Raw genomic sequence first — 15,906 nt, 5'->3', positions numbered from 1 at the left:
ACAGGAACTCGGCATAAGGAGAAGTCAGAGGCATTTCTCTTCAAGGAGTACATGAAATACTTCAACTTAGTAGGCGATAGGAGGAAGGAAGCTATTTAAAAGGGAACTAACAAAATGGCCGTGTCATATCGTCAGTCTGCAGCACTTCATAACAACTTGCAAGAGAAATACCAAATTATCCTAAGCATCTGCTGTTGCAGTTAGGGTCTCTCTCACATCTAAGTAACACCACCCTGAGCATGTCCCACCGCCATGCGAGCTGCATACCCCCATCTCACACCTTGCAGCCTACACAAGAGCTGTCCATGACATCCTGCTTATTTGCTAAGTAACACCTTCCTACAAAGCTGCTCGCAAACCACTCATTTCTCTTTCCACGTTGTCTCGGTGCAGAGCCAAAAGGTACGAACAGGGACCGTGTGCCTGCTGCTGTCAGACATCCTGCTGAAGAACAGTGCACGAGTGGAGGGGGATTTGTGGTGTAAACAGACAGCAGGTCAGGGCTCGAAGATGATCTTAAATCTATTCTTGTTGGAGAACCTAGCTATTATCTGAACATTTCCTGGGTGAAGAACAGGGTGGAAGTTGTGAAGGGCAGACTCATGGCATCTGTGCGCTTAGGTTTGGCAATCCCGATCTCAACACAGGCAACTCAACTTCATATCCCATACCATCATATACTCTCTCTTTTATCACTCTTAAAGATAGAAAGTTCCTTTTCTCCTCAATAGAAGGTGACTTAAAAGTGCCTTTTAAATAATATATATACACAACCATACAGGGAATTAAAAAAAAAAGTCTTGTTAAGAACAGTTAATAGGGAGATCTAGATTCAACTTGCAAACTCATCACAATCCCACTCGGACTCAATGTATTTTCGGTAAAAGAGATACAGAGAATGAGACGTCTCACCAGATGATGAGAGATCTGTTCCTTGGGGTTCACTATGAAGAGAGCTATCAAAAAGCCAATAGGCAAAGGCATCTGCTGAGGCTGTACACACAGATGGCTGAATTTCACCCCTGTGTCTGCAGGATTAACGACGGCCCTTGCCAGAGACAGACACCTAACCGCAGCTGATGGGATCCCCTCACTGCAGGAGCACCAGACCCTGTGAAAACTCAATAAGCACATGCAAGGAAAACACAAGTCACCACCTCTTCCTCTTACCTATCAAAGTGTGAGGTGGGTAAAAGCACAATACCAGAGAAGCCCCATGTAGGGCTGCTCCTACAGCAGGGGCATCCCAAATTCCAGGAAGAATCCAGAACTCAAGCTGTTGCAGAGTGGGAATGAGTTTTTGCATTCATTGTTCAGTACGAAGCCAGACCAGATGGCAGCACTAACCAATTGGTTACCGAGTCTAACATGAGCACTAACTCTTTTCTCCTCATACTGTCTCTCAAGCTCTGGTTTCACCTACTCTGGGTTTTGCAGATGCATGGCAGACCCTTCAGGGCTGGAGGTGCATGCACAGCTGGAGTATTCTCCTGAGCAGTAGGGATCTCATCCTCAAGGTTCATTGCTCAGAGCAGGGCACAAGGTTTACTTGGAGATATGCAGCAAGCAAAGGAAAATGCAAAGACACACGCATTAAGCCAAGTGAGACAGAGCCACCAGCATCTCAGAGAAGTGGTCCCCACAGCCCCTGAGCACAGGTTTCTTGTACTAGAGGGACAATCCCAGGAAACCTGCCATGGAGAACCCCAGCAAGGCTCCCAGTCCTTCAAGTTGCCTGGGGGAAGGCAGAAAACAGGCAAGCCTAAGATATTAGCCCATCTTCAGGTTAAGTTAACTCAGACTGTTTGACTAGCAGAAGGAGCATTCTTCATCCAATCTCATTACCCATTAATCTACATCTTTTGTCCTCCAGCACAGGCCTATTACAGTTTTATTTTTGGCTCCATACCCACTTACACACTTCCTGCACCCATTTCAAATCCTTGTTTTCCCTTCCTTGCGCAGTTCTTCACTCATCCTTTGCAGACAGCTACTATATGAAGTTCATTCTCTTTACACTGGACTTTTTCATGGTTCCTGCCTCCAAAGGTGCTAATTGTAATGCCATTTATTAGCCAAGTACATAACATTTAGGCTCTAAATTTGGCCTGCTCTAACAAGGCTAGACAGCACTAAAGCATGCCGCTCCAATCAATAATGGGAAAGGAGACTTTTCAAAAGCACTTAAGCGGCTTTGGAACAAAAGTCCCATTTTCAAAGAGACACTTAGAATAAGTCACTTTTGTCAAATAGCGTGGCTCAGAAAGTGCCTTCGAAAAATAATACCCTCAGGCTCTTTTAAAATCCATCACTGTCAGAGCAAGTAAAGCAGCTCCAAATAGTCTTTTCCTGTGAAGGCTCAGGAAGCAAAGGGCTAGATCCTCAACCCCATGGCTTCAGGCATGGTGAGAAGGAAGAAGGGATGGCAAGGAGGCTGCATCATAGCCCAGGGAGAAGGAAAAAGCCCCACAGACCAACCACAGGTGTGATAGTACAAAATTACCAGCCCATTAGTTCATTTAATACTACTAACATTATTATGGTAGCAGATAGGGACCTGACTCGGGCCCAGGCCACGGTAACTCTCACTCCAGTTACCATCATCCTACAGTCTGAACATCCACAATCCCAGCCCACAAAACACCCATGAAGCCAGACAATATCGTAACTAGTATGCTTTACTGACAGAGCGCTAAAGCCCAAAGAGGGTTTGGGGAAGTCCATGACAAAGCCAGGAGAAGAATCAAAGCTTCCCCAATTCTTGGTCTGCATCTTCACCAAAAACTACAAGTATTAGCTGTTGCTTAGCCAACACCATCACCCCACAGGGGAAACTGCCCTCTCCTTAGTCTGCCCCATGTCACATTGCTCAAATGCAAATAAAAGCAGATTTCTCTGGGCACCAATATCAGTCTTGACCAATAAAGGGAGTCAGCCCGGACATGACCGCTCCGCAGAGCGGAGGGCAAAGGAAGAATCTGTTTTGAAAATATTACCTGTATGTGGCAGAAATGGTCATCTGTCCTCGCCAAGATGTCACGATCAACAGCTTCTGCCTAGCTAGTATTAGCTCAGAGGAAACAAGTCGCTGTTTCCCGTTGTTTAATCTCTCGCTTGTGTGCGAGCAGCAGGGGCGAGGGCAGGGAGATATGCAGTGACACCAGCTCCTGGAAACATGCCATGAATTTAATTTTTTGCGATGCTGTCTGGATACCAGGAGTTCCGAGTGTAATCAGGACGCTGAGAATCAAATTGGAAGTGTCTGAATCTATACACTATGCACCACAGGGGGGAAATAAAGGAGAAAAAGGTCATTTGACTTTAAACTTGCATTTCCAGTGCAGGAGAGTTCCGTTTCTCTCAAAAAAGAGAGATCCCACACCTTGAAGCCTCACAGTACAACAGCTGCCCGAAGCCGAAAATGTTTTGGCCAAATTCTACATTGAAGTAATCAGACACGCTCCATTCATGCCAAAAGATGCTGTTCTAACTAAACCAGAAGACCCCACTTTCCCACAAGCCCTTTGCTGAATAATTTTGTTCATTTTACTCAGCCTCCTCATCAAGTAGTAACACCATCTCACAGCAAGTCAATGTGAAGGTGGGAACACACAAGTATTGAGATGGGAGATTATGAGATAGTCTGGAGGAAAAAAAAAAAAAAAGAACAACTGCACATGAGGCCATGCAACCTCATATTGATTCCTTGACCCACTGCGGTTTCCACACACACAACATAAATCCACTCACTAATTCAATGAAGCTAAATAATGACTATTTGCCACAACCCCACTTGAAGGACATTCTTCATGTGTAAAAGGAGCTCCCCAAGATGTTAAATTCTACCTTTCTACATCCTTCCTAGACACACTCTCCCTTGACTCACTATCCCAACTATGTAAGGGCCTTAACTGGTTTGAAGCCTTGACCCTAAAGAAATGAATGGGGATACTGCATCCTGGATGCAAATGGGCTGGCTTCTCCTGCCAGCAAGACCATGGTCCCAACAACACAGTGAAAGCAGAGAGCTTTGCACCCAGATGCCCCTCCAAGCTGTTCTCTTGCCCACCAATTGTTCACTGGGTACTTGCCCACAGAATAACAAAATTGCAGCATATTAGTGTGGGAGCATTTCAAACCCAGACAGTGACAAGGGACCCCAGGCACCATTCAGAGATGCACATAGAGTTCGCAATCTGCATCTGAAACCACAGCACAGACAAATTCTAGAGACTGCATCCAGTATTTCCCAGGAGCGATTAAATGCAACTACAGTAATTCATTAGGGATCTATTTAAATAATAAGGCAGTGGCAACATTAAATCTGGCAAAAAGCTTGTCAAGCTTTGAATTAAGTTGAATGATTCACATCAATAAATACCATCTCAGCTATAAGAGGCTAAATCATAAACCCAGGGTGGTTCCAAGACACACTCAATAGAGGTTTGAAGCTTACCTTCTTCGTAGGAGCTAGCACGGAGTTGAAGAGCAAGAGCAATAGAGCAGCACTGATGCATCTAGACACTAGACCTCTGTACAGGACCAGCAGTCTAGAGAGTTTGTTAGGTTGCAAACTGCACAGCAGACTACAAGTACCAAAGCCACAAAGTTGTGCTTCTAACATGTGGTTTGCTAGCGTGGCTTGACTTCAATAGCCAAATAATTCCCAAGCTGTTTTTGGAATCCCTTCATTCAGAGATCTGTCAACGCAGAAGTGGCCTCAATTGAGCTAATAAGCTCTGGGAAGCAAATAGTTTATCTAGCTCCATGGAATACTTGAAGTCTTCTTTTTTCAGCCTTTGCCCGCACATTCTTTAAAGTTGGCAGATTTGAATCCCAAATACTGTGGGAAGGCTTTCTGCTAACCCCATGCCAACTCCCTTGATACTTGATTTCTTTATTAAATATCACAGACTGTAGCAAGAGAAGAAACAGAAAGCAGAACTCAACCTAGACTGTAGCACTGTGGCCCATTGGCTCAAGCTAGCTAGAAGGTATTTGATTCCACCTTTTGATGACAGAAATACAAATCTGGGGCCAAATCACTCCTGAGCCCTGGAGCTGGAGGATGCAAGACGCCAGTGGGCTGCCCGCAAAAGCACTGCTGAGGGCTGCCAGCATTCAGACTGCCGAACACCTCGCACCCAGCGACAGCTCGATCTCCCAGGCTGGCTGATCTTACTAAAACTAATATCACTGCCCTTCACAAACAAGCACCCCAAGACAAGGCATGCCTTCAATTAAAGTTACTGTCACTTAGCCAACAGCTGCACTAACTTCAGACATAAGGGCTTGCATTATAACTAGCAATATGCAGCAGGAAACAAAGTGTGGATCTCATGTAGAGGCTGAAAGGCCCATTGTAGCTAACTGCTCTCCGGCCCATACATTGAGCAAGACAAAAACAAAAACACAGTTTTCTTTTGCTGGTAAGTCCTAACAAATGCTGCCCACTATTTCTTAGAAAGGGCTTATATGCCCATATGCTCTATGCAAGTCACACAAGCAGCAGTGCTTAGCATAGGTTATGGTGAGGCTCATTCCCACAGTTACCAAATTTTACAATGTCAGCAGGATTGGGGGGAAAAAAATATATATATATAATGTGTGTATATATGTATATATTTATAAATACACATATATACACACGCACACACTGTATTAGTCACACCCTCCACAGAAACATTTCTGTTTGGGCTGAACCTCCTCGTTGGTTAGTGGCACACCTAAACAATTTGTGACAGGTAATCAAGCACAGAGAAGATTTGGGCAAGAAGAAAATAGTTTACCCAACACAAGCCAATAGCCACCATTTCTGCAGACAGCATCATCATGCACACACACAAGTTTTACTTTAGTTCACACCCAAAGGTGGATGCTCTCATCAGAGCACACAGAGCACTGATGGAAAGATGCTCACAGCCTTACTGGAGTCAGGGGAACTAGGCTCTTAGCTTCCCTCTGCTTGAGGGGTCTTCAAATTGAGAGAAAACTAGGTGATAATTGCTAAAGGACCCACAGCCTTAGGAAAGGCAGTTCAGATCTCACCAAGCAAGGTGGATACTCTTTTAAAGAGAAAAAATAAAGCTTTAAGAATGACTCAGAAGCAACAGCTTTTGCTAAGCCATGACAGCTCCAGCTCTGTCTGCAGCTCAGAGGAAAGCTGAGAACCAAGCCATAAGACTGGAAAAGTGGAAATCCAAACTCAAGTTTTTTCTCTTGAAAAACAAAGACCAGTTATATATTGTTATTCCTCTGTTTCCCTGTTAAAGGGAAAGAAGTGACCTACCCATGATCTGGCATCTCAATAAATCATGAAACACCAAAAACGAGTCAGGATGAAAAGCAAGCACCTTGCTGGCAAACGCAAGTCACTAGCATGGCACAACAAATAGGATATCACTGGGGCATTTCTACTTCATGTGTTTCAACGTCATTTTCTTCTAGTCACTATTTGTAACTTCTGTTTTGGACGCTCAAAATTCAGTCCCTCTCCTCCCTCCACATTTCTCTGTGTAGATACATATATGCCCACAGACACACCTGCTATCAGAGGTGCAAGGGACTTTTCACAGCACCAAGCCAAGAACAGGCTGGTCCTCCTGATGCCTTTGAGAGGCCACCCAAAGCATGAGGTTTGGCCTCCAGCATCATAACGCCAGCAAGCAACACTCTGGTCTACTGCTAATGACGTACCAACCTATGTTTGCACAAAGCCAAGGAGAGAAGTGGAAAGAGGTAGCAGCTATTTCACATCTCCTTTCCAGAAAAAAAACAACCCAAAAACCTCCTAGATGACCTTTCAGCAGCAGTCTTCCTGTTAAAGCTCCATGTGAGAAAACAAAGAGCATTCACTGTTTTACATGATGGGTTGCAATCCTCTCAAGGAGGGTATTTTTCTCACTCCCTATTATTCCTTCGGAGAACTGAAGCAATGAAACAAATCTGCAGCTACAGATGCAAAACTTAGAGCTCTGTCTTGATGCCACAAACAAATATCCATCAGTGTCACAGAAAATCCTGACTTGGAGCAAATAGGGTTCTTTTTCTTGCTATTCTTTGGCCAAACTACATTTGAATACAGGTGCTCCCTGACAGCTGAGAATGTGCAAAGCTTGATCTAATACATGTTCCAGGGAAAACACTTACTTTTCTTCTGATGTAAATTTACAGAATAATTCATCTGCTTTAGGAATAGAGGGCATCACTTACTACTTGGCACCAAGACTGTAAAGCAATTCCACATCATTTCATCAGATACCGCAGGCATTAAACTGTTAAGTATCACCTTAAAATACACAAGCACAGTACACACTTTAAGACTATTCCTTATATAGGGGCCCAAAAAACTACATCAACTTTAATTCAGCCAAAAATTCAAATTTTTGTGGAGAATGGAAATACACCACTATAGTTTTTTTGTTTTTTTTAATTACATCCACTGAAATGTTTCTACATTCCTCCACACCCACACCACAGAACTCTTCCCTAACAGCCAAGCTTTTGGTTTCTTTGTGGTGTTTTTAGTTGCCATTTTATTAGGGAAAAGAAAAATTAGAGAAAAATGTTGGAATCAGATGCAGAACATCAAAGCACCAAAAATTTGAAAGCAAATCTGACATAGTTGCTTCAGAAACCATAATGCTGGGTGAGTCAAAGACCTCAGTAGAGCTGGATTATCCAGGTTCTTTCAAAAAACTTTACTGTCTTTTTATGGAGCACCATAAAACTGAATTTTAAGTTCTTTTCCACTTTCAGTAAACTAAGACATTATGAATTATACAGGTGAACAGTATGGCAAGTGTTTTAAAAGGACATTTCAATATTAAAAATAATAAAAAAAATCCCTAGCAGTCCTTGCCCAGAGAACAGAGCATTGTGTAGGATGAAAAAACAGGTTCTGGGCTCCCACATCTGCCCTTGCAGCCCCTTATCTGAAAGTTATCTGGCCTGCAAACATGCCAAAGTCATCCATGAGATAGCTACAGACACCAGAAAGATAAAGGTGTTCAGAAGTACAGGGAAAATAGCTGGCTGCTTACTAAGGAGAAAGAATACTATGAGGGAGTAGAAATAGAAAGGAAAAACAAAAATCTAACCAAAGTTGCTTTTCTTTCTTGAATCATGGAAGATAAATAATGATGATAAATAATGATAACTACTCAAGCAAACCTGAAATACAGATGTCGCTTTTACACTGCAAGCAGTCACTTAAAATTGAGTGCTTTCAGGAGCTACTGCAGTATGACCCTAATTATAGATTTGCAACCTCAATACAGTGGGCACCATGCAACAACCAAAATAGAGGAGGCCTGAGATCAACAGTTCAGTAATAAATATTGAGGTATAAAAAGGAGAAAAAAAAAAAAAAAACACACACCAAAAATCCAGAATGAGACTGGAAAATGAGGAAGTTGCCAACTGGAGCATATATATGATTTTTGTTCTCAGGTCTTCCATAGACTTGCTAGGTGAAGAGGGGCAGTTCTAGCTGTGTGTCCGTGCTGTATGCCTTCATCTCTACATAAATATGTATACATATACACACACACACACACAAACCCTCCCCACTTAAAAGTCTGGACAAGAGGAATGTTTCCTTTTTTCCCCCCATGCTTTGATCCATCTACTTAACCGGAACATCTTTGAGAGCAGGACCACCTCTCTAAGCATTTAGAGAGTGCTTCCCATACCAGGGCAGAGCTCTTCCAGCACAGATGGGAAGTGCCAGACACTCCAGGAACTTCATAAACAGCTCACTGTCGCTATTGATTTTATTGATACTGTATGAAGTGTGGCAGCATGAAATCTTTGCTTAGTGGAGCAGGCAATCCTATTTGCAGTCATATGCACCTGTGAAGAGACAAAGTCCAGAGGCTGCACCAAGGTGACCTGGAGACGGGACTCTTGGGCTTCTATTCCTGGTTTTGCTGCAGTTATAATGAAACCTTGTAAATCAAAATCAGTGGCCCATTTTTTCCCCCTATGCAATGGGAAGAATGAATTCTTCCCAACTTCACTGGAGCCCTTAAAGATATAAAGTATTATCATGTGTTTATTTAAACCTTCTTGGATGATACTTAAGAAATACCACTTTGCAGCTTCATCTGGTGTTGATCAGAAGACAAAGCTACACTAACTCATGCAAGCTGCAACCTCACCCATTAAATATTTCCATTGTTTAATCTTGCTACCATGAAGGAATAACTGGAAACCAGGGAGTGTACAAGTAAGGAAACATTTTATATTATTATACACAGAGGACAAACTCTTCTTGACGAATTGCAGAATAATTCTTCTGAAGCAATAAATTTACACTGCTGTAGCAGAACAGAAGCTGGCTTTTGGACCTTTACAACAGCTTGAAAATAAGGGAAGAGAAAGTCCATGCAACCTGAGGAACACCCCTTTCTGGGAAAAAGGGAATATCTCTTTTCCCTTGCCGAGAAGGAGAGGGAACACGGTCCAACTGACCCCTCTACGGGACAGGGTTATAGCACTCTTTGGCAATTTAAAGAGTCACACTGCATAAAGTTACTAAGCAAGGACAAAACAGACCTTTAAACCAATGCATTCTGTCATCTAATTTCAAGCCCTTCAAACCTCAGCTGCATTAATACCGCAGACCATTAAAGCTCAGACCTGGTTATCACATCAGCACACAGCACTTGCCAACGGGATTTTGGAAGCTAAGACTAGCCAAAAGAAATGAGACATTGGTTTTACGATGGATCGTAACACTTCTATAAGAGGCTCCTCTTTCTTGCAGGGCTTACAAGTATCACTTGGCCTGTAGAGAAAAGGAAGAATTGCCAAGCTTTCTGCTAAAAATAAAAGTAAAATGCTAAAACTGATCAGTCCACACTTATAGAATCAAATGCATTTTGCCCTTAAATGCATTTAACCAAAAAACAATCAGATTTTAAAGAAAAAAACCTCACAGCATATAATATCAGGGATAAACATGTAGTTCCCTACACCATGTCATCTATTAGGAGCAGGAAAAAGAAAGCTTTCAACCAAAGCATATGTGCCAGTTACTCACAAGCTTTCCCGGTGCTCAAAAATCCAACCAAGGTCTGGATCAGAGGTAGTTCCTAATAATTTGTAGTGTAAGCTTTGTAATGAGTCAGCCCCACACTCCCAGTTGAACCCCTCAGGAGCCCGAAGGCATCAGAATCCAGAGCTGGATCCAGTTTCTCCTCCATTTTGCAGTTAGAAACCCTAAACACATCAAAAGGCTTCTGAGAAAAGAAATGTGAATGCAGTCAAAAGAGCTAGTTTAGAATAACTTTCTGTGCAACTCAGCTGCAAAACAGACAATGTTCTCTAATGGGAAAGGCATACTAGAAACAAGTTTCCAGAAATAACATAGCCAGCAAAGATATATTAAGGAAAAATAAACTGTAAGCACTAACCAGCCAATGCTTGGCAATCTCCATCCCCACTAAAACATTTATTTTCAATCCATTTTTTTTTTCCTTTAAATACCCCAGTGACAAATAAATTATGAGCATTACGGCTAATTTATTACTCAGCACTGTTAAGGGAAAGAAAAAAGGAACAGCAATATTTTAAAGCAGATTCTTATTCTAGGAAAATAAATTCTTGAATAAAAATGATAAACTCAATGGAAAAAAACGCTTTTGCAGTTAAGTCATTGGACTGAAGCCCCTGAAACCGGAATTCCTTATTCCGTACTCTGCCTTACTCTTCCTCTTCCCATGGCTGAGCCACTCAGGCCTTGGTGCCATTAACTAAGTGAAAGCTTTATCACTGACTTCAGAAAAAAAAATTATACATATATATATATATATATATATATCAAGCTCTTAATACCTGCCTCATTTTCCCCATCTGCAACACAAGGTACCACTTAACTTTTCCCACCCAGCTTATTCAGACTGCAGATACCCCAGGGCAAAGCATCTCTCTTTGCAGATGGCTGTACAGCACCAAGCACAACGGGGAGCTCTAATGCTGTTGCAGTATTCCTGTAACAAAGTTGCCTTTAATGACATCCTACATGTGAACCTCTTCACTGCCTTCAAGGAGGGCTTGACTCGGTCTCTACAACATCTCTTGTGCAACAGAAAAACACTATCATGTTTGCTACATTTTAACACTGGGGCTTTGGGGAGGGGGTGGGTTGCACACCAAAGCGACTTAGAAATCCAAGAGCCAAGTTCTGCTCTTAATTACTCAGTTCCCTGCTGCCCATCTCACAGGGCCCCTGTTTGGGTTTACTCCAGCAGGAACCCTTTTGATGGTTAACTTTTGTCCTTTGTATGTTACTTATCTTTTTCTCCGAATTTGGTATTTTAAAAGCTTCATTAATATCCCAATTCCCAATAATGATAAAGACCGAACAGAATGAGCTCGTCTCAGACATCATATATGTGCACACTATCACCTGGGCCTATACTGCACCGTTTTTACTGCCTGCACATTACAAGGGCTTTGGCAGACTGTAGCTAAATGCTGCTGCACAGGCACAAGTCTAGCCCGGGAGCTGAGCATGACTCTCAAAACTTTTCATTCAGCAAACCAAGAAACAATTTTGCATTCATTCCCACGCAAACACCAATGCACCCTCCTCGGGAGGCACCAATTATTTTCCTTTCCATCTCATGCTCGGGCCAGTCATCCTCTATCACTTGATAAAACACATGAATAGCTGCATTCAAAGCTGCAGCGCACAGAGACATCTCAGCGCAGCTCTGTAAAAACAGCTATCCAGCGCACACCAGATAACTGCTTCTCAACGCGCTTCCCATATGCGCGCCTGTTATCTAAAGAAGCCTGTGACTTTGGCAGATGATGGGTGCTTGCAAGTAGGTCAGTTTGAACCGGAGCTATCTGAGGCTAAAGGCTAGGGAGAGCAAATTAAATTGCGCTCCTGCTCCGCAAACTGTGGCTGTCAAACCGAGAGCTCTTTGCCTTCTGCTAAAGCAATGATTTCACCACTGGCTAAGCAAAAGATTTGACTGGCAGCGTGATGAAATCCCTCAGCAGCACTTGGAACGTTATTACCAGTTAAAATATTCCAAAATATAATGCATGTAGGGATTCAGGGGTGGGGGGGGACAGGGAGGGAAGTGCTGCCAAGGTATGTGAATCAGCCTTATCTAAATCATCACCACTGCACAGCACGACCAGCCTCACTGATCACACTGCTGCATTTGCCCAAAAGGCACAAGGCTCTGTCTGGAAAACAGAGGTCCCAGTCTTTCACTCCTAGTGCCATCTGCACCCGTAAGGCTCGGCTTTTTAATCCACGGACCCACGCTTCAAGAGAGCAACCGTGAGTGGGAAATCATTTTGGCTTTTAAAAGTTGCTGCTGAAACCCGGAGTAACTTCTGCAGCAGGAATGCCTGCAGACTACCGGCAGCATTTTCCCAGCACCACTGCAGTTGCTGGGAAATTCGAGTTTCCAGAAGGACACAGGAGTAATTAGATGAAGCCAAATAAACGCATACACAAAATGTTACAAGAATATGCAAATAACAGGGTATACTCAGCCGCTCCAGAAATTAAGCCAGCAGCATCGGCCAGCATTTGCATAAGCTATGCAGGATAGTCTTGTAGTGAGAGCGTGGCACCAAGTCTTTTTGGAACATAAGCATTTCCGCAGCCAGCGAGCGCAATAACCAACAAACATGCTGGAATGTGACATTGATCAAACATTCCCTAAAATTTCACATGAAGGGCCTCAGAGAAACACCATAGCAATTAAACATACACATCCGCTATTGGCATCCTGAGGTGTTTTCACCACCGAGTTCTGTGGGAAAAAGATTAGACTTCATAGATTTTTATCAGCATTTGTGCTTTATAAAGCACTGTTGACAAGCACAGGGCATTATCCATATAAACATGCATAAAAGTCAACGATCTTTGCTTCAAAAGCACACAGTGGATGAACAGAGACTTTGTACATATATTTGAGCATACTCTGCTTGTTTATTGAGCCGAGAACATGGAAACGTTTCTTACATCTCTAAGAAGATTAAGAAATAACAATAGCTGCTTCCAAATTTACTGACAAGAAAGCCAAGCCCAATCAAAGCTGAGCTCTTCCATCACTCCTAACAAGTAAAGCCACTGCCTTGTTGTCTTAACAAGCTCAGCTTTTGCCCTCCTGGTCTCTGTGCAGAGCAAGGCAGACGAAGCTGAGAAAAATCAACTTGCTGCCCTGAAAGGAAAAATAAAAAGGTTTCTTTTCCCGAGTTACAAATAACTAGGGAAAGTCATACATGTGGCCAAGCAAAGCAGAAGCATGAATACAGTACTCTGTCACTGCTGACAGGCTAAAATTAGTAGTTTATTCAACTGCCCAGAACTATACACTGTAATTGTCCTCCACAGCATCTCCCTATTTGTCTTTCTTTCTGTTTGTTCACTGCTTTCTCTCACCTGCTAATTTGTCCCTCGGGGACCAGGGAGGCAGAGGCCAGTAGCCCTTACTCATATGAGGAGCTTGAGTCTATTAAAATCCACCCGCAGTTACACCTGGGCAACTCTATTGCCTCCACTGATTTCACCACACTTCCCAAGAGGGCAACCGAGAACAGCACTTGGCCCCATAGGACATTTAGTCTGCAAAAAAGATTAGGTCAACACTTTCATCAAGCATCTTCCCTGCTCCTGCTTCCACTCCCCCCAAGATACCTGTAAGCACAGCACTAATGCAGAATCTCTTTAAGCATAAATTTACCCTCTGAAGGTAATGCAACAGATAGATGCAAATCTATGTGGTATTTGCAATGATGGATAAGTTATACAGAGAACAGAGAAACACTTGCACGATGCAGCTGGGCCACTTCTTATGCATGCTGTGGATTGTTTTGAGTTTAGTTTTCTCTTTTTTTTTTTTTTCCATTGACCAGTTGCTGTTACTGTTTGTGGAACTGGCTGGCCATTAGGACATGATGTCATGTTGGTCACAATACAGTGCGCTCACATCATGCGCCCTGGAGAATCGGAGAGGGAAGGAACAGGAGCACCTCAGACAATTTAACCCCTCAGAAGAAGGGGCTCGAGACTCCTGGACCATAACGGCAGCAGTGTTTTGCAGCCACTGCGGTCAGGGTACCTGAAATGATCTGAAGGAGCAAGAGGGAGCAAGCACATTGCTTCAATACAAAGCATGCCACAAAAGCTGGGAAAATAGGGGAAAAAACGCTAGTTTTTGTAACAAGAGAGCAATGCAAAGGAGTTTAAAAAAAAAAAAAAAGCTACGCTAGGGACTTCATTATCACTGCTGGTCCTGGGTGGCAGACATTCAGATATTGTAGCAAGGTGTGCCAATACACGGTCCCCTCACAGATCTGTACTTTTCTAGCATACCGGTGCCCACTAGGTGACATCATCTCAGTGGGCTACTCCTTGGCTATTATTTTAACACTGGATTATCCCACGCTCATTCATGCTGACAGCTCGTTTTGGAAGTAGCTCATCGGAAACAGCGTATGTACTTACTAAGGCGTTACTCATGTAAGAAAGGCACGGCCCTGCCTGGCCTAAGAATTAAGTGATATCCACTGATGCCCACATAAAGTGATAGAATTACTGAATTTATCTCAACAGATGCGATGTAGTTTAGTTTGTAATTATAAACACATTCCAAACGAAACTTGCACATTTCACTACAGGGAAAATTACTGCAAATTTGCATTTCATATTCATAGAGACTATTAACCCTGTTTATTTTAGCTACATGTCTTGCAGAATTATAGATCATATTCAATACAAATTTACATAGACCGCATGTGTGTGAGAGAGAGAAGCAGAGCTAAATATGGAATACAAGTACAGGATGTGGAGAACTTACACTTAAATGCTGTATACTACACTACATATATGGCCTCAAAAAACCTTAGAGATTATGAATACATTTCTTTTCCATGGAAACTGTAATTCTCAAATCCAGCAAGCTATTTTGAGAAATTTAAATCAACTCTACACTTACATCTGTTGAAAGCAGAACACTTCATTTTCACAGGCTGTCTCTCCCTGTACAAGCTCAGGGACACAAGCTCAGCCTTCCGCACATCTTCCCAACTCTTCTCTAACAGTTGTGCCTCTGATACCAGAGCTCGTTAAGCAGGCTCAGCGCAAAGTCCTATTTCGCCTGTTCTTCACCTAACACCGAACACAGATGACTTAGGGGGCCGCTGTACTTAACGCCGCTGCATCGCTGGCGGAGGACGAGGCAGACGACTAACGCAGCAGACACGAAGCGAATGCCCCATTATGTTTCCCCGCTGTTTATTCGGTACAGCTCGGAAGCCCCGGCGTTTGGTCCGAGGCAGCGGCCAGCCGGGAAGCGAGCGGCAGCGACGGCCGAGCGCGGCCGCCCGGCGGCGCGGGGGGCTCCGGCAGCGGGGGGACCCCGGCGGGAGGGGGGAGCAGCCCCTCGCCGCTGCTGAGTCATTTAAGGCTGTGACACGCCGGGCGGTGGCAAAACACGCACCCGCGCTGCCGCCGGGGGCCGCGCGGCGAGTTGCCCCGGCGGGGAGGAAACTTCCCCTCCGCGCCCGCCCGCGCATCCCCGCGGCGGGGCCGCTCCGCCCGCCCGCGCTCCGCGGCACTCACCAGGTAGGCTCCCACGGTGCCCTGGGCCAGCATCAGGGCGCACTCGGACACCAGGAAGAGCTGGATGCTGGAGAAGCAGGACACCTTCCTCCTCCTCTTCTTCTGCCGCTGCGCGCCGGCCCCCGGGAGCTCGCCGCCGCCCGCCGAGCCCGTCTTCCCCGGCATCCTCCCGGGCGCCGCCGCCGCACAGCCGCCGCGGAGGGATGGCGGGCCCCGCGGCTGCCCCGCGCCTTCCTCCTCCCCCCTCCTCCTCCTCGCGGTGCCAATCACAGCGGCGGCCCGCGGCGGCTGCCTCTCCGCCCGCGGGC

The 15,906-nt window shown here is 44.4% G+C and overlaps 1 protein-coding gene across 1 annotated transcript in view; it reads right to left on the bottom strand.

The window, feature by feature from the left end:
* SLCO3A1 (solute carrier organic anion transporter family member 3A1) overlaps positions 1-15,763 on the bottom strand; it is a 156,515-nt gene extending 140,752 nt beyond the window's left edge. Inside the window, exon 1 of the mRNA XM_026074397.1 lies at positions 15,599-15,763. Within this exon, the coding sequence (XP_025930182.1) occupies positions 15,599-15,763 (165 nt within the window). The remainder of the gene's footprint in view (positions 1-15,598) is intronic.
* Between the last annotated feature and the right edge of the window lie 143 nt (positions 15,764-15,906).

The sequence above is a fragment of the Apteryx rowi genome, unplaced genomic scaffold, assembly GCF_003343035.1.
Source record: "Apteryx rowi isolate R43461 unplaced genomic scaffold, aptRow1 scaffold_11, whole genome shotgun sequence".
NCBI classification, from domain to species: domain Eukaryota; kingdom Metazoa; phylum Chordata; class Aves; order Apterygiformes; family Apterygidae; genus Apteryx; species Apteryx rowi.
This window is presented reverse-complemented; position numbering and strand designations above follow the sequence as displayed.